The sequence below is a fragment of the Limanda limanda genome, chromosome 9 (assembly GCF_963576545.1).
Source record: "Limanda limanda chromosome 9, fLimLim1.1, whole genome shotgun sequence".
NCBI lineage: Eukaryota > Metazoa > Chordata > Actinopteri > Pleuronectiformes > Pleuronectidae > Limanda > Limanda limanda.
This window is the reverse complement of record NC_083644.1, coordinates 12,669,931-12,688,183: the sequence shown is the minus strand read 5'-3', so window position 1 is coordinate 12,688,183 and position 18,253 is coordinate 12,669,931. Positions and strand designations below refer to the sequence as shown.

Genomic DNA, 18,253 nt, shown 5'->3' with positions numbered 1-18,253 from the left:
AATCCTTCAATATGAAATCTCGAAGAGTGCATACCTCTGACAAATCAAACCCCTTATCATGCCATGTTAAAGAAAGTGGAGGAAAAAAATCCTGGATCCATGCATATATGCTCCAAAATGTACAGGGTTCTTCCTTGGTCATCCGCTGGTTTTACACCAGCATCTATGGGCTGTACATTAACATGTTTTCCTTTCCCTCTTTATTTCAGGTGAACCAGTTCAGGCAGCTTTATTCAAAGGTCATCAACGACAAGCACGATGACGTTATGGCCAAATTCGGCGCTATCCTCGCCCAGGGAATCCTCGATGCAGGTTAGTCTCCAGACAAATGGGCTCAAGAAACCTATGTAGAAATATGGTCTTACGTGTATATCTGGAAAGGACCCACCTGGATCCCTGCTTGTAGGTGTGGCTTTATCATTGTTGGTCACGGAGCAAAAGATGAGAAACTAATTTATCGTCCCATCTGCACATGTACCTTCACTCCTCATGGGGATACACAGAGACTATATCCTTAATTACACAGTAAATCAAGTGAACTGCTCTGTAATGCGGGTTTGTGGTTATGAATATGTGTGTCTTTGAGTTCCTTTGCACTTAAGCAAACTTTCTTGGCTGACCACCCGTGCTCCGAGTCTCTGGAACAGATCATGCTAAGTTGCATTAGTGCCTGGCGATCCTACCTCAGATTGTGGACTCAGCCCACATGGCTTGTTGGTCTCACACGTGTGATTACTGTTTGTGTGATAGTCCCAGTGTTTGTGTTTCCTTGCGGGTGTTTGTGGACACAAGCATGCAGCGTGTGTTTGTGTGTGTGGGGTCCCAGAGAGCTGTACATCATCACAGTGTGCGCTGTACACTCGCATACATCCAGAGCGCACCCATTTTTTAATGTATACAGAAACCCTCAATGCGGGCAGCAGCAGCAGAAACTCATTTTCTATCACCATCTTAAGACCCTGTGTGTTAGGCCAGATGAAAACCAGCTCTGTATACACACTGCTGTCCAAATACACTATCAGGTGTTGCAGCTTTGTGTAAATTGCATCACCTGTGGAAGGGTTAACTGCAGCGTATGTGTTTTTGAAATGACGTGAATGGTTGTCATCTTATTAAATTTGCCTCCTGATTAACTCCGCCCCTCCTGCAGCACTATTTAATTTGCTGTTTTGTCCTGAGCAGATTAGCCGTCTTGACAGGCGGACAGACTTCAATCGTATATCAAATCAGCCACATTAACCTCAATATACTCGGGCCGACATGCCAAGATAACCCCGCATGAGACCATCCAGACAAACCCTGAACACCGGTGTCATTCTTCAGAATGCAGACACGCGCCCGGCTCTCCCTCTGTCTCGCCGCTTCAAACACCAGCTCTCACTGTTTGCCCACGTTTCAGTAGAGTTCAGCATGTTGCTTGAAGTTTAAAAACATACGAGCAGGAAACGCACCCCTCCTGTATGAATGTCAGACACGCTCGTGCTCTTGCAGTGTGAATGTTTCAGGATTCTGGCTCTTGTAGAGGAGTTTGGCACATTTGAGCTGCAGAGGTAATTGTATTTAATTTGATGGGCGGAAGCCATTAGAGCAGTTTCATGATCTCTGGTGCTCATTACCAAGGAAATGTCAAGTCTCTTTGCTCCTTCTCTCACACTCTGTATCCATTTCCCTCTCACTATTACACATCCAGCCTCCATTTTGTCCTTCACTAATTGATACAATCCATTAATTAGCTTTAATGAGTGTTTTCTCTCTCATCGAAATGAAACCTGCTCTCTTGTTTCATCTTTTCAAACAAAACAACACACAGGCTGGTTGTTGATGTTGTCACATTACACCTTTTGAAGAATCACTGCCGTGCCTCCCTCACAGCTCTGTGGAATGAAAATTGGCCCCCAAAAATAACAGTTGGCAAAAACAGTGGGTGTGGGGGGGGAGCCGCTAGTCAAGTGCTCTCAACCTCTCCTCAAGCTTTTAAGAGACTTTTTAAGTTTGTCCAGCGAGCAGAGCTCATGACTCATTCTGGCCAAGTTTGAGTGTGTGGGAGGGGAATGGTTTCAACACTGGTTCAGATGTCGAGATAAGGCTCTGTCATTAAATCATCTCAGCGACCTCTGAGAAGAGGGGGTGCAAAGCAAGACAATGGCAGATGATTAAACTGCTATTGTTTTGGCTGATATCTTTATTTAGTTGGAGTGGCTACTCCCTCGTAACATGCCTCCTTTTTAAAATAATTTTTTTTAAGAAATGACAGATTGATTGTAGTTGCTGCTGATGTTGTCTTCCTTCCCCTCTGTCTGTCTTCCCTTTTATGGTTCCTCCCTTCTGTTTTTTCCCCCCCCAAAAAGACCAAGGGAGGTCTGTTTTTCTTTTGTCCTGCTTCAATATCTACACTTGATCCTTCTTTATCCGACTGTTTAGTCAGGTCCACTGTCGTAGATAAATTGACCCAGGTTTTTATTTGGTAGAGCACACATTTCCTTCTTGAGTTACCACAGTGTGTTAAGTGTGTAAACCTCACATACACACTCTTACAAGATACTGTATTATTTATCCTTTTAACTTTTTGGTTCAACAACTGAGGTTCTTTTTCTGGAATAAGATAAGAATACATGTTTGATAGTTTTTTTTATCTTCACTCTTGTTGCATGAATAGTACATGCAGTTTATTAGGTACAACATAAACTTCAGGTTTTTTTATTGATATAAATAAAACTGAAACACCTGAGTGTAACACAATACTACAATTTGTAGGCTTAACATTGTATTACCATACCGTTGAATGTATCATCACCCTCACTGTAGGATTTCTTCCAGAAAATGTATATGGATACGAGGTCTCTTGTATGCTTAGTTAAAAATATTTACTTTGTTTAAAGTAAATTTGAGCTCTATAAAGTCTGGAACCTCTTCAACACAGCTTTGAAAGCCATCTGTTTATTTTGGGGACAGCTGACACACCTCTTGTGATGTAGATCAGTTATTAATCTTATTATCTTATTAATCTCCTTTGCAGCTCAAATCTAATTATTATTAGATTTCTTTTTAAATTAAATGCAGGATGTTGTAGACAATGCATTCCTGGGTTTAACTGGCTCACCAAAACATGTCTGTAGTTTAACTTCTGCCTTGGGATCAATAGATCAGATAAGTTGAAGCCAAAAGACAACCTTAACAGGGTGGTGACCATCCTGCCCTGAACTCTCATTAACCTCCAAACCCCTCATCACATGATTCTGTGCCAAGTTGCAAACAGTTTGTTCCACAATCATCAATGAGTGTCACAATGATTTCACCTACTGTTCTTATGTGACCAAACAATGGTCCGCAACTGAGCAGCATGAATAATATTGATGTTACACCTTTTCTGCTTTAACCTTATTCACATAGATCTGTCACATTATGTCTCTAACCTTCCTGTCCTATTCTGTCCAGGTGGACGTAACGTTACCATCTCTCTGCAGTCCAGGACCGGTCACACTCACATGCCGACGGTGGTCGGCCTGCTGGTCTTCACCCAGTTCTGGTTCTGGTTCCCCCTCTCCCACTTCCTGTCATTGGCCTTCACACCAACTGCTATTATTGGCCTTAACAAGGACCTCAAGGTACTGGAGTGTATTCTATTATGATAATATTATAAGTGTGTCAGAATTTGTATTCGTAAAAGCATTGATAAAACTTAAAATCATTTTTAATTTTTAGCTTCAAAATATCACACTCACGGTTACAAAATGTTCATAATCCAGCGGTTGATGTTAAAGGCCCTCCTGAATATTTCCGGAGGAGGTGCATGTGTGAACGCAAATATCTGAGTGAGATACTCAGCAGACTTTATCCACCTGGCCTCCTCGTATAATGTCCGTAGAAAAGTGTGAATACAGCAGGGGATCCTGAAAACAAAGAACTTGAAATGTTTAAGAAAGTGATGGGTTTTACCCCTTTTGTCTGGATCCACAAAACGTTTTTATGGGTTCTCTCTTGGCCCACATCCCTTTTCTCCCACCAAGTTCTGTGAAAATCAGTTTAGTTGTTTTTGCATAATCCTGCTTACAAACAAACGCATGGGATTGAAAATGTAACCTACTATGCAGAGGCAAGAATATGTGTTTGTTTTGCAAATGTCAAACCTCAATTGATCAGCAAGTATGGCTGCTAAATTTGGCTGATGATGTGTTTTGTGTTGCATTTGATGGAGAAATGTTTAGCTTCTTGACTTGGTAACAAGTGTGATCAGCAGCAGCCTATCTGTAACAAGGCCATCCTCACTGTCGCCTGCTCTGGCCCACTGCCACTCGCTAACTGACGCCAAGGGATAACTCAACATATTGGGGTCTTAAAATGGCATTAGCTGGATATTATCTCTCCATTTCTACCCAAATTAGCTGCACATGGCACATGGACACATGCAGACTTTTGTGATATGTGCGTTCCAAGCTTAACAAGGCCCTGGAGTATATGATTGGTGTGAAGCCCCTCGTAAATACTCCAGGGATAGAGTGCAGCAGGATGGTTGGAGGTTGGGTCGGTTTTGGGGCAGCAGGGTTTAACAGTCCTGTGCTGCATCCTGCCAACACTCGTCAGCACCTGTTTAACGACACAGCACGAGTCTTCACAGACGCGCCTGTCGCTACCAGACAAAGAACATCGGCGTTATTTACCACTTGTTCTTTTTCAGCTGCCATCATGTATCTTAGATTCCAGACTCTTGTTACACAAGAAAATCCATTAACTGCCACTCAGCTTCTACAAATGTATTGAAATGGCTGAAGTGAGAGGTGATATATAATAAAATGTTCCCTTCTTGGTCACACATTATGCTGCATTGCTTCTCTCCTGGAACAGAGATGGTTTCAATCATTTACTTTCAGTGAGTGTTATGAAAGATAATCTCCAGCCACAGCAGCACCAGGTGCCTCCTGTTTAGTGTCAGCCTTTAGATGATGTTTGTCTCAGTAGAGTTGACGTGGCCTCTTCTTCTTCATTTCAACATAAGATTGCAAACAAAAGCACTGTCGCCTCTTTTGGTTTGTTGGTCTCGCAGTAGAAACTCTTGTGTAATGATGAAGCCCAAACTTGTTGGACAGTTCAAGAAAGGCAGCAAACACTAGATTAGACCATACTGATGAACGTGAAAGCACACAGTTTTATTAGTAGGGAAATTTGTTTATTTGAATTTTAAACTACCAAACTATACAGAATAGAACAAGTTGTGATGGGACATTTTCTGCCGGTCCTGTTTTTTTAAACAAGACCGACAGTCTGCAGACATGTCCATGACTGTGTGAGGCTTTGTTTACTGTGGACATGGAGAATGTGCTTTGAGCTAAATGCTTGTGTCTGTATGACCCACACATACAATGTAAACAGAGCTGGAAACATTAGTCTTTAGCCTCTAAAGTGGAACCAACAGTGATCTTAGCCAGGTTGTGTATTAATAAATCAAAAAAAGTGACCATCTTTTTGCCGTCTTTTTCAGATGCCCAAGGTGCAGTACCGCTCCAACTGTAAGCCCTCCACCTTCGCTTACCCACCAGCCCTGGAAGTTCCAAAGGAGAAGGAGAAGGAGAAGGTGAGAACTGAGGCGCCACAGCACATCAGCTTGTTTTCCATTCCCTTGACTCATTTTGAATCCTCCAAGTCGGACTCGTCATTTTCTTCTCCCGTTACGTTTATTATTTGGGCTTCTCCAAACTATTTTTTCTCAGTTGATTCATGTCTCAAACCTTGATGCTCTAGAAGAAGCTTTGTACAGTTCAAGCTGTGTTTGTAGAATGTCCGAGTGTCAGTGGTATTGTTTTACACTGTGGAAACATCTCTGCTCTCTCTGCATGGCAGGTATCCACTGCTGTTCTCTCCATCACGGCCAAAGCCAAGAAGAAGGAGAAGGAAAAGAAAGAAAAGGAGGAGGAGAAGATGGAAGTGGTAAGTGGAAATACCCCAAACTCTAATCCCTGTCCTCTCTCAGAATAATCCTGTATTATTTCTTTTATTCCTTTTTTTTTAAAGTTTTTTTTATACTTTCTCAACTGCAGAAAAAGCACTTAGAATGCTCAGGTATAAAATCCCAACTATCTGTATTCTGGATGGTTTCTCCATGCACAAGTCTCTCTTGCTTTTTAGCACCATGTACACACCTCTTTTTAATTCTTCTCTCTCCGTCTGGCTTTATAGTTTCACTCTTCCATGCCCAGTGCAGTCAGTCCAGAGCCAGTAAAACTTTCATTGGGATTTTTTCTGGCCGTTAGCAGCGTGTTTGATGTTGTCTGCCACGCTACGTCTCAGCTCTAGTGCTGAGAGACGAGCCTGGAAACGTCCGGCCTGCTCACATCTCCGCTTTTTCATTTGGTTAAAGTCATTGAGAAGCAGCTGAAGGGGAAGGATCCGCTCAAACTGGGGGCAGAACTGCATCTGTACATATCTCTTTTGCGTCTTCTTTTATTTATGAATTTGTTTTTAACAAATATAAAACAATAGTTTAGTAGATTGATGAGGATTAAAATTTAACTGAACACGGAAAGGTATTGAAGAACATATGTTTCATATAATATGATTAGAATTAGATATTGCACATTGAGGAAATAATAGATAGACCTGTTGAAACACAGATTTCACACTGACACTGACACAGGGGAGAAAAGACAGAACATTTGCAGGAGATGATGCTTGGTCCAGAAACACAAAACCTTTTTTTATTACCTCCTCCCTTGCTACATTCTCTCCTCCATTGTCTTGTTAATGGTTTTCAGTGTCGACCTGATAGCCCAACAAATAACCAGACATAACTGGCACCAGAGCAAGAAAACAAAAATGAGGAAAACCTGGATTTATTAACTATAAATCCTGCAAACGGTCAAATAATGTCAATATTTAAGAGAAAAATTGATTATTTATCATTGTGGTTTAAGTGTGGTGTGTTTAAACTCATCAGTTGAAGATGAGCAATATTCCTTAAGACATATCTCAATAGTGCAAATTATACAATTATTTCAAAGAGTCAACAGGAACCAGAACAGAGGAAATATGTAAAAAAAAATGTAGAAGTCATGTACTGATTGTCTGTCGCAGGAGGTCCAGGAAGGCGAGAAGGAGAAGAAGGATGACGAGAAAGAGAAGGAAAAGGAAAAGGAGAAGGTAAAAGAGAATGAGAAGGAGAAGGAAAAAGAAAAAGAGAAGGAGAAGGAGAAAGAGAAGGAGAAGAAGAAAGAGGCAGAGCCAAACTTCCAGCTCCTGGAGAATCCGGCCAGAGCGATGCCAGCTCAGCTCAAGGTCCTCAACATGCCCGAGACCTGCCGATACCAGCCCTTCAAACCGGTAACTACAGCCCCCCCACTGTGTCTGTTTGTTTCCAGATAAAATTATATAAAACAACTTCAAAAGAGACGGTTACAGTCAAAATAGAATAGATTGTTCCGGCTACCACTACAAAACCAGGTATTTCCCTTTTTAGAAGTGTGATTGTAACATTTCCATTATAAGATGTTTAATGCACTTATTTAACTCCTCACTGCTCTTTGCTAATGCTAAAGCCCGAATTACTTTTAAAACCTCTGGAATGTACTTCACATGAATTAGATTAACAATGAAACATTATCTCAGGGATTTTTCCCTTCAAACTAAATCAATCAGTTCTGTAGGTTGGTGTTTGGCTTCTGTGGAGAAGCCAAACCCCCCCCCCCCCCCCCCCCCCCCCCCCCCTCAGGGCTGTAAACCAGACAACTGCTACTCTGCTGTAAATGTTGACAGTTTTCCGCAGTAAATGAAAGGAAGATGTGTGGTCACCCAATGAGAGCTCACCTCAGTCTTGTAAAGAGGAAGTACTGTTTAATTCTGTGTCTAGTTAGCTATGCTCGAGAGTATTATATTGTATTGACTTATCGGATCAGATGCCAAAATACTGTCTTTGCTGGACTTAAGTTTTTTTATAATGCCGCCTTCCCTAAGGGCTTTGTTTTGTTTTTACTCTCAAAGGCGCGTTTAGGAAGTGTAGAGGTCTTACATATTTATCTTGAAATCTGGTCAATGTCAGGAGGTTTATTGAAAGCCTATTAAATTAATATGAAGTTTCCTGTGTTTGAATGTTCACTGGAGCTGAATGGTTTTTATACTGCTCTGTGGAGATTTGCTCAGAACAAAAAACACATTTACGACCTGTTCAACTTTTTGAATAGATTAACCCTCACACGTCCTATATTTCATCTGTATTTCATATTTTATAGTATTTACACTCACCCAAACACACTATCACCCCCTCTGGTAAAAATGAACAAATCTGGAGATAACTAATTTCTCATCAGTTTCTTTTAGTGCTGCATCACCTGCTTTATGCTTAGTCATGGTAGTGGAGACTGTAGCCAGCACTCTGTAAAAGCTAATGTAAACAAACAGAACAGCTTGTACTCCTGACATTAAAAGTTAATATCAACAAAGAACATCAGCCTCTGGTAGAATCAAACCCTTTATGTTCCACACTCATCGGTCATTTTCCACATCTGTCACCAGCTCCATACAGGAGGCATCATCATCATGAAAGACACCAGTGAGGAGGAAGAGGAGCTGGTAGAGCCCGTCTCAGCCCACGGACCCAAAATCGAGGAGGAGGAGCAGGAGCCCGAACCCCCCGAGCCTTTTGAATACATTGACGAGTAGAAATGCTGCCACAGCAAAGGTATGTTCACAGAAATCGTTCCTAAGCTCTTGTTGTTCATTCAGAACTTCAGCAGCTCGACGTTGTTGTTCACCACACTGGTCGTGTGATAACAAATCAAAGTGGACATACAGTAACATGGCTGCTCACAGTGTGAATGTGCAGTAAAGGTTCTGTAATTCTCTGTCCCAGTTCTCCAGTGTGACGCCATGTAGCCGTCAGTTCTCTTTCAAAGGAAGTAGAACCATGAGATAACGCACAATGCAGGTCTGTGCTGTTGTTTCCGAGCCTAACCCAGTTTCACCCGTCCCTGACGGAGGAATGTAAACACCGCTGCCATCTCCAAACGCCAGCTCACAGAAAACCTCCTGTCTGCATACGCTTAATGAATCCTGGCTGCTTATCGTGTTTGTGTTGGATTGGCCGCAGCGCACCTCCCATGAAGGAGCTCGCTGCGGCGTGTGATGGGACCGATGAGGTGTCAATGACCAAATTAGGGCCTCAGAGCATGTCATCGCTTTGTGGGGTTCAAGTGCTGTGTGACCGATTCAACAGTGAAACCGTAAATCTCTCACTTTTCCATCTAAAGCTTGAATCTGAAGCTTGAGTCAATGATTCTCTCATTTGGCACTTGGTGGATTGACAGGACAAAAGTTTAGTGATTTTCTTAGTTAGAAAAGTCAAAAAGGTTTTAAAGGTGAGGGGATGAGTTCCATTCAGCTGAAGTGTAAATTACACCCTTGCAGAATGAGGTTGAGGGAAGTCGACATGAAATCACTCCCACTTGATGTTTATTAATGCTTCATGTGTCTGAACACCAAACCAACAAGAAGGATTCTTTTATAAAGAATCCTTCTTTTCTTTGTTTATAAATAGAATTCAAAAAAATTAAGACCTGCATGTGTTTTCTTTCTCTCCTCAGGCATCGGCAGAGGTGAGATCTCAGCATGTTGGTCCAGAGTCTCTCCTCCATTCATCCATCTTATCCACCACCTCCCTGCTTCACTTCCTCTTTTACACGTTTCTTTTTCCAGTTCCGGCTCTGTGTTTCCCACACAGGGAATGTTTTACATACTCCAATTGTATAATTTTCAGTGCGTACAATAAAATGATATATATTGGAGACTGGAGCGAGTGTGTGTTTATTTAAGTTGATATTCCAGCGGGCGTGTGTAGAGGGAATTCCTCTAATCCCATACATTTACACTGGTTTTACATTCTGTGCCCTCAGCAGCTGCTGCTGCAGTCTGTCTCTGTCTCTCCTGAGTCTCCAAGAGAACTTAACTCTGTGGGGGTAGAATGTCAACGTCTAGAAGTCGACCCTCCAAGATTCAATGGACCTCGGTGGGGTAGTTTTTGCGTAATCCTGCTAACCAACGCAGTCGAGATTATCCGATTGATAATCAGCTGATCACTGGCAATACTCAAGTGATTAAAATGTAAGAATGATGTCTGGAGTCAGAACAAATGAGTTTGGTGTTGGAAAATAAACCTAAATTGGTAATACAGTTGCACCTAGTTAAAAAGCATCTTCCATGTTTTTACTAACGAAAATACTAAACAGCATGCACTTCAAAATCTTATTCAAGTTACATTAATAGTTGTATTATCCTATACAAATCTTAATATTACTTAATTTCATAACAATTATAAATTATATAAATCAACCCCATCCCCACAATTTTATAATTGTTTTTTATTACAATTTTAAGATTTATGTTTAATTAATGGCACCCTCAAAATCTTTTTTTCAATACAGCTTTTATTTCTATTCTTTCTCTGTGCCATTAAAACTTCAATAATGTTTACAAAGTCATCGTTTCCCCTGGTTTTCACAAACTCTTTGATAAAAGTACATAACATTATAGAGCAAACAGTTTGTTTTGTTGCAGCTAAAGTTTTGAGTCTTGTCATCACAATGTTCTCAGTAAGAGAAGCTCCACAGTTTGGTTATTACACATTTTCAATCCAAACATCCATCTTGTAAATAGTCTCATGACTGTGGAAGAATTTATTTTATTTTCTTGTGGTTCTTGGTCTTTAAAACCAAGATGGAGTTTATTAAAACCTGATTATTTATATTTGGTAAACGAAGCTTCATGTGGAAACTCTGGTTTTGGAGGCGATCAGGGAAACGCTAACACAGGCAGTTGTTGAAATGTGCTGGAATGCTTCTCGTTTGACTCCTCATGCGTAAGACTGGTGGAAAAAAAAAAGTCTGTGCCCTGAAGGGAGGTCGTCGGAGATGATCTGCAGCTCGTCGTTTCCCATCAGAAAAAAGAGCGCATCGACGTTCAGACCAGACGTTCAGTCTAATCAGTTCCTCCCTTCACATTCCCACATGCTTGGTCATGGAGGACAGTTAAAAAAAGTTTTTCTGGAGCTTTCCGCTTCCTGGTTGTCAAGGAAGGATATCTGGAGGAGGAGAACACGCCCTCGTAATCTCAGGTCCCTGACTATGGCCCTGACCTCATCATCACAGAGCGATGAAGAAGAGGAAGCATCAGCAGGTCCCTGTCTGACTCCTCATCCTAAATAAAGAGACAGTGGAGTCCAGAGCTGATGAATTTTCTATCACATTCCTGATGATGCTCCTGACCCTCGTCCTCTCAGGAGGGAATATTTAGTCTTGCAGGAGAAATCACTCCCTCTGTTTCCATGCTGCTCTCCAGCTCGGAGGAGTTGAGCTCTCCTGCAGCCTCCGCCTCCCGTACGACCCGGAGGAGCCTGGGTGGGATCTACATGAGTCGACGGGTGTGAAAAATCTGGCTCGCTCCTCAGCCACGTCTCGAACTTCAGACGCTCACATTTTTCTCCTCATTCCTCTGCTCCTGCACCTGGAAAACGAACAAGTGATACAAATCAGTTATTCACCACAGAACCTTGTAAAGGCTGTTCATCACTTTCAGATGTTTCTTACAGGAACAGTTGTGAAGCTCTGTCTCCTCTAAGAATCCAGTTTCCATGAAGGTGAATGGACAGAAGCTCAGTGAAGCTCCGACATGTTTTGGTGCTTGAAACCAGGTCTGATTCACTTAATCCCCCCCCACTAGTTAAAAACGAATAGATTCAACTTTGACATCGTGAGTGATTCCTTATCTTTTTTGTCTAGCTCCATTATCCAATCCTATTTAGAATTTTGGGTGTAAAACCTATGACATTCCCATGAGCCTCAGCTGCATTTTGTGTCTGATGAAAAAGCCCATCTGCTAACATGGAGGAGGCAGAGTTAATGATAGAGATGATTTGGCTTCACTTTGGAGAGCTGTCATGTCTTCCATGTGAGACTCGAACACCATGATCTGACATGCGTATGATGTTCTTCAATCCTAACAGTTCTACAGTTTGTGGTATTGCCACAGATTTTAGGACGTTGGCCTGTATTAGGGATCAAACCGCTGAGCTTGGACTTGTTCTTTTTAGGACATTTTTAAGAGACATTTTAGTCTCAAATTCCCCCGATGAGTAGAAGCGTAACGCACCATACAAGGCAACAGGATCTCCTGTGTGCAATGATGGTTGTGGTGAGGAAGGTGGAGGCTGCGGCCCAATCACTAACGTCTGTCAGCGACCTGACAGAGCAAACGTCTGGGAGGTGGAGGGCCATGGTTTGTGTGAGCAGACGGAGCATGGAGTCACCGTCTGTGGATGCTGATGAAAGGATCGAGGTTCAGCTGTCAGGCAAACCCACCAGAGAGCTTTAAATTTTATTTTATTAAATATATATATATATATATATATATATAAATAATAAAATAATAGTAATAAAGTAAATAATTAAAAAAAAATTATATATATATAAAAATGATATAAAAAAATACATATATAAATAATAAAATAATAAAATAATAAAATAATAAAATAATAAAATAATAAAATAATAAAAAATAAAAATATTTTAATAAAATAATATAAAAAATTAATTAATTAAAATATATATATAAAGAAAATAAAATATATATATATTTTATAAAAAAATAAAAAAAAAATCAAATAAAATTATATAAATATATATATAAAAAAATTATAATAAAAATAATACAATAAAATAATATAAAAAATATAATACAATAAAAATAAAAATATAAAAAAAATAAAATATAAATAATAAAATAAAATAATAATAAAACAAATAATAAAATAAAATAATAAAACAAATATATAAATAGCAAAATAAAATAATAAAAAAAAAAAATATATATATATAATATAAAAAAATAAAAAATAAAAATATTTTAATAAAATGATAAAAAAAATTATATAAATATATATATATCAAAATTCTATAAAAAAATATATATAATCAAATAAAATAATAAAAAATAAAAAATACAATAAAAATAAAAATATTTTAATAAAATAATATAAAAAATAAATAAATTAAAATATATATATATATAAAAAAAATAAAATAAAATAATAATAAAACAAATAATAAAACAAAATAATAAAAAAAATAAAGAAGTTTATAAAAACAAATAATAAAATAAAATAATATAAAACAAATAATAAAATAAAATAATAAAACAAATATATAAATAGCAAAATAAAATAATAAAAAAAAAAAATATATATATAATATAAAAAAATAAAAAATAAAAATATTTTAATAAAATGATAAAAAAATTATATAAATATAAATATATATATATCAAAATTCTATAAAAAAATATATATAATAAAATAAAATAATAAAAAATAAAAAAATACAATAAAAATAAAAATAAAAATATTTTAATAAAATAATATAAAAAATAAATAAATTAAAATATATATATATATAAAAAAAATAAAATAAAATAATAATAAAACAAATAATAAAACAAAATAATAAAAAAAATAAAGAAGTTTATAAAAACAAATAATAAAATAAAATAATATAAAAAAAATAATAAAATAATAAAACAAATATATAAATAGCAAAATAAAATAATAAAAAAAAAAATTTAATATAAAAAAATAAAAAATAAAAATATTTTAATAAAATGATAAAAAAAATTATATAAATATAAATATATATATATCAAAATTCTATAAAAAAATATATATAATAAAATAAAATAATATTATTAATATTATTATAATTTAAAAATTAACTATAAATTATATAAAATAAAACAAATAATGTAATAAAATAAAATAATAATAAAAAAAATATATTTTCATAAAAATAAAATTATAAAAAAAATATATATATTATTTATTACATACTTTATTTTATTTATTCTTTTTTTATGTTTTTAATTATTTTAGTTCAGATTTATTTTATTTTATATAATTTTTTTTTTTTTATTATTTTTATTTTATTATGGCGGAGCAGTGAATGATCATGTGAGAGGTTTTCCTGCTCAAAGAGATCAAAGAGTCAATACTAGAACAGACTGCTAACACCGCTACTTTTTTGGAGGAGCAGCAACTGATGGTGTGATAGGTTTTCCTGCTGATGTTGCTGCAGTGACTATAGATTCAGTGGTTTTACACTGAGGAGTCATTGATTCACCATTTTTTTACGAGCAACTTCAGGAAGTAAATCCAGCTCCTGGTCTTTGTGCCACACAACCGTGTGTTTACTCGGCTCTGCACCAGAGTCTGAAGTTTACTGTGTTGACGTTCACTTGGCCCCTCTGATCCCAGATCAGGCGACTGGTGTCCAAACATAAGGCTCTGTGTGGTGGCTGGGTTCCATCAGCAGCAGAGAGACGAAGTGCTGAGTCCAAGCCCTGCGTTCGATCCCCGAACAACAAGGTTTTAAGATGGCAGCTGTACTTCTCAAACTTTGTAGAAAATTAGAAAGTGGTGATTATGTACCTATTCTGGAGTATTTTGGTCAACAGACGGACGGACACACGGACGGACAGACAGACCTCTGTCCTTCTGAAATTAAAATCGAAAAATTAGTTTAGTACATAAAGTACATAAAGCTTTAAGTACTCAAAAGGCACTTCTGGCAAGAATGAGTGTTATAATATGGGAAATGTATTTAGGTTCTAATTGCTGTTCTAAATGTGTGTGTGTATATGTATCCGACCTTTGGGCTTGTGTTGAACAAATGTTTGTTGGGATAAGAGAAGCTCAGGTTGACTGAGTTCCCTGCAGCTGAGGGAGGTTTCCGTCCTCCTGGGTGAGAGAACAGCTGGACACCAGACCCTCGCTCTCCCCTCAGCTGGAGGAGCCCTGCTGGAAAGGCTGACGGCCGACCATTCACTGCACAGCTCGGCTCTCATCAGGCTTTCATCAGAAACAAAATGGAAAAATGGAGGAAGAAAAAAAAAAAGCCAGAGTCAGAGCAGCTGGTTCTGCCCTTTCTGGGAAGGCAGGCCGTGGAGACGTAGATTCAATTAGTCTGGAGGGTGAAGTGTATCTACACATCTGTGCAGGGAGGAGAAGGTGGTGAATAGTACAACACGTTACTGCACATTGTCCAACCTTCACCTTCCTCCCTCCCCCCCATGACAGTGTGAGTGTGGTGCAGGACATGAGCGTGCAGGTTTAACACTGCGCCTATTCATTCCCTCCGTCCATTCATCATCATGCATGTAGAGAATAGAGGCACAGCTGTTTGGATTCCAACACGAGGCCGCTCCAAAATCTGAAACCAGAACCTTCTGTTTCAGTGTGAACGCAGGCGGAGCAAAACTTGGACATCATGATGGTTGTGTGGAGCTCAAACACCGGAAGTCTCTCTGCAGGGACGAGGGATTCTCTCACACCGGAGACACGTTTGAAAGTTGGAAGTGATCGGGTTCTGACTGGTTTTCTGAATTAGTCCAAGCTGATGTGCTGGTGCAGTTCTCACTGTGAGATCAACACTTGAATTTGGGACATTATTGTCTTGCTAATTTAGTATCCTGTTCACGTGATGTGTCGCTGCTCACCTAAGATGACCTATGACCTTTTACGACAGCCAAGTGTGTCAGCAACTTCAAGAAAATGGCCACGACACACTTCCACCGATAAGATTTGGTATAATTCTTCCCCATCAACATTTCTGAATCAGGAGCGAAGGAGAATGAAAATATCTTTAAGAACACTGATGGAGTCAATAATCTTGCAGCACAAACACAATCCAGTGTCAAGTATTGAAGTTTTACCCCAAACTTGTTGAGTACTTCCCAAAAAACAACAAAAACCTTGTGCTCTGGAAGTAGAAGTGGAATGATCTCATCTGCCGGGCGCTTTTTATTTGTTTGGAGAAATCAGGACTTCAGTCCCCCACTGGACTCGGTCACTTGTTAACATGAATATATTCTGTGTAGTTTGGCCCCTGGCAGAGCGAGCAGCATTAATGGGCCTTGGCCTCTTGGCGTTTTCTCACATGGTGTTTTTTTTAATGGAGGGAAACATGTCCAGCGGCGGCCCTTCATTTCTCCACAGGCGGCAGACCGCAGACTTCCTGGAAAAGGCAGATGAACATGAGCAGAGGCCGTGAGCCGCAGCACATTGAGAAAAAAGACAAGAAACACTGTGTTCAAATCTTTACTGGAGATGCTAACGTTTAGTGTTTGAGGAGGAGGAGAAGTTTTGTTCAATAATTATTTTGTAGATAAGAGAAACATCACTTTTTTAACTTTCTGTAATCAGTCGTTTTTTCTTTGAGATAAAACCAGCTTGTACTTCATGTTTTCCATATGCCTGCATGTACTGACTGGTGTCTTTACTACACCGCTGCTCGGCTAAGATTCCGAAAGTGACACGGCCTTCGATCACAGGGTCGTGACCTGATGGAACCTGATGAAACATGAAACATTTCTAAACCATCATGAGCATGAGCCCTTTTTACCATTTCTTTTAAATAAATAAAATACATATTTTGCTTGTTGTCTGTGATGTTTTGTATTCTTAATTTTGCTCGTCCTCTTCGTGAAGCACTTTAGAATGACTCTTTTGAAAGGGAATATAATATAGTTATTACGTTTTTGGAGAGAATGCATCACTGAAATCAATGTTACATATCCCTACTCATCCATGTTTTATTTTGTATAAAGGGAAAATATAAAGACTGTGAATATTCAGCTGCCTCAGATTTGAAGACCTCTCCACAGCTCTGACTCGTCCTCTGCTCATTGTTCCTTCACTTCCTCTTCACGGTGCAGTTTGACACTCGGAGGAAAGTTTCTCTGTGCATCTGAAATTACTTTCTATTTCTATTGGAATTAGACCGATATAAGATTAGTGACTCATTGAAGGTATTTGCACATGTGAAAAGTGTAACTTAGAGAGAGTTTGGCCAATGCGATTTTTTGTGTTAGAAAAAAAAGCCACCGTAGTAACAGAGAGAGTAAAGACTGTATCCTGAGCTGAACTTCAGATTTCCAGTAGCTTCTCTCTTTATTTCATGTCCCCTGCTTCGTCCTTTTTCATGAGACTGACGACTGGTATTTCAGAAGCTCCAGCAGCTTGTGCAGCTTGTGTGTTTCATGGAGTTTTCAGATGAATTATGAATCTGCTATCACTGTTGAAAAAGTGGCGAGTTTTCAAGAACCCTAGTTTGCAGCAGACTAAACATGAACGCCAGCTTATTGTACACACACACGTGCACACGCGCACACGCACACAGATACACACGCACACAGATACACACGCAGACACACACACAGGACTATAACTCACTTGAAGTGGGCACCACTGGTCTGCCTCTCATTGAACAGCTGCAGAAATAAACACGCTGTAATTATTAAAGGTGGAATGGAATGAGGCAATAAATCCACTTGAATCAAAGGAGGAATTCATGACCTCATTGTACAAGGGCGAAGGAGACGACTTCACGTAAGAAAAACTGAATTTACTAATACGTCTTAATTTAAAATAAACCTAAAATGTTTAGTTTGTTTGTATTGAATAAACTGGAGCTATGATTTAAAACAATTAAACACAAACACATCCCTAGTCTGTGCTTAAAAACAAGTGAGGGTTAAAATTAACTTGCCAGGTTAAAGTAGACCAATTAAAGACAAAGGAAAAATTTGGACAAACATGAAGCTGCCTTTAAACTCCCAGCTGCATTTTCAAGCTCCCCAGGTTGAGAAATTATACTTAAAATAAATCATCAGAGACTCGCTCTCCCTCTGGTGGACGGTCAAACTGGGGTGATCACATTTAATCAATTTAAACATTGTGAAAATCAACATTTTCTCACTGACAATCAGATTTAAAGTTGAACTTCTGAGAAGCTGCATGAATTCTGTTGGATATCACAAGAAGTGATGTGACACCGAATATCAGTAAAAAGTATAGATGGTTAGGATTTCTGTGCAGGTGCATGAATACAGAAAAATCCAAAAATGTAACATTCAGATCCTGATTCTTGTGAATAACGTTGAGTATCTGACTGTCACCCTCAGAACATGATCTGAAGTTACACAGAGAGGTGGAGGCGTTAGCGCTCTTCACACTGCGCTGGGTATTTTTAGATTCTTCTCATCAGACTGGAAAAAGATCTTGTTTATAATAATCCTGTTGTGGAGCACAGTTAATAGAACAAGTGAATGACGGCTGAGTGGATGAAACGCTGCTTCGCTCTGATTAAAGAGGAAACGCTGACAGAAAGAGCAGCTCGTTTATGGACTTTTTGAAAAGCAGAGATGTTTTCTCCAAATACTGGCACATGCA

At 38.7% G+C, this 18,253-nt stretch overlaps 1 protein-coding gene and 1 long non-coding RNA gene across 2 annotated transcripts in view; one reads left to right on the top strand and one right to left on the bottom strand.

The window, feature by feature from the left end:
• The window catches only part of psmd1 (proteasome 26S subunit, non-ATPase 1), a 30,566-nt gene extending 20,799 nt beyond the window's left edge, over positions 1-9,767 (top strand). Inside the window, exons 19-25 of the mRNA XM_061077811.1 lie at positions 210-312; positions 3,436-3,605; positions 5,477-5,569; positions 5,836-5,922; positions 7,066-7,311; positions 8,500-8,665; positions 9,567-9,767. Coding sequence (XP_060933794.1) covers positions 210-312; positions 3,436-3,605; positions 5,477-5,569; positions 5,836-5,922; positions 7,066-7,311; positions 8,500-8,646 — 846 coding nt within the window. The 3' untranslated portion in view covers positions 8,647-8,665; positions 9,567-9,767. The remainder of the gene's footprint in view (positions 1-209; positions 313-3,435; positions 3,606-5,476; positions 5,570-5,835; positions 5,923-7,065; positions 7,312-8,499; positions 8,666-9,566) is intronic.
• Positions 9,768-10,406: 639 nt separating this feature from the next.
• Positions 10,407-15,025, bottom strand: LOC133010201 (uncharacterized). Its single transcript, XR_009680676.1, has 3 exons — positions 14,673-15,025; positions 14,453-14,518; positions 10,407-11,481 (listed from the first exon to the last, which is right to left on the bottom strand). It is a non-coding gene; the product is annotated as an uncharacterized LOC133010201 (long non-coding RNA).
• Between the last annotated feature and the right edge of the window lie 3,228 nt (positions 15,026-18,253).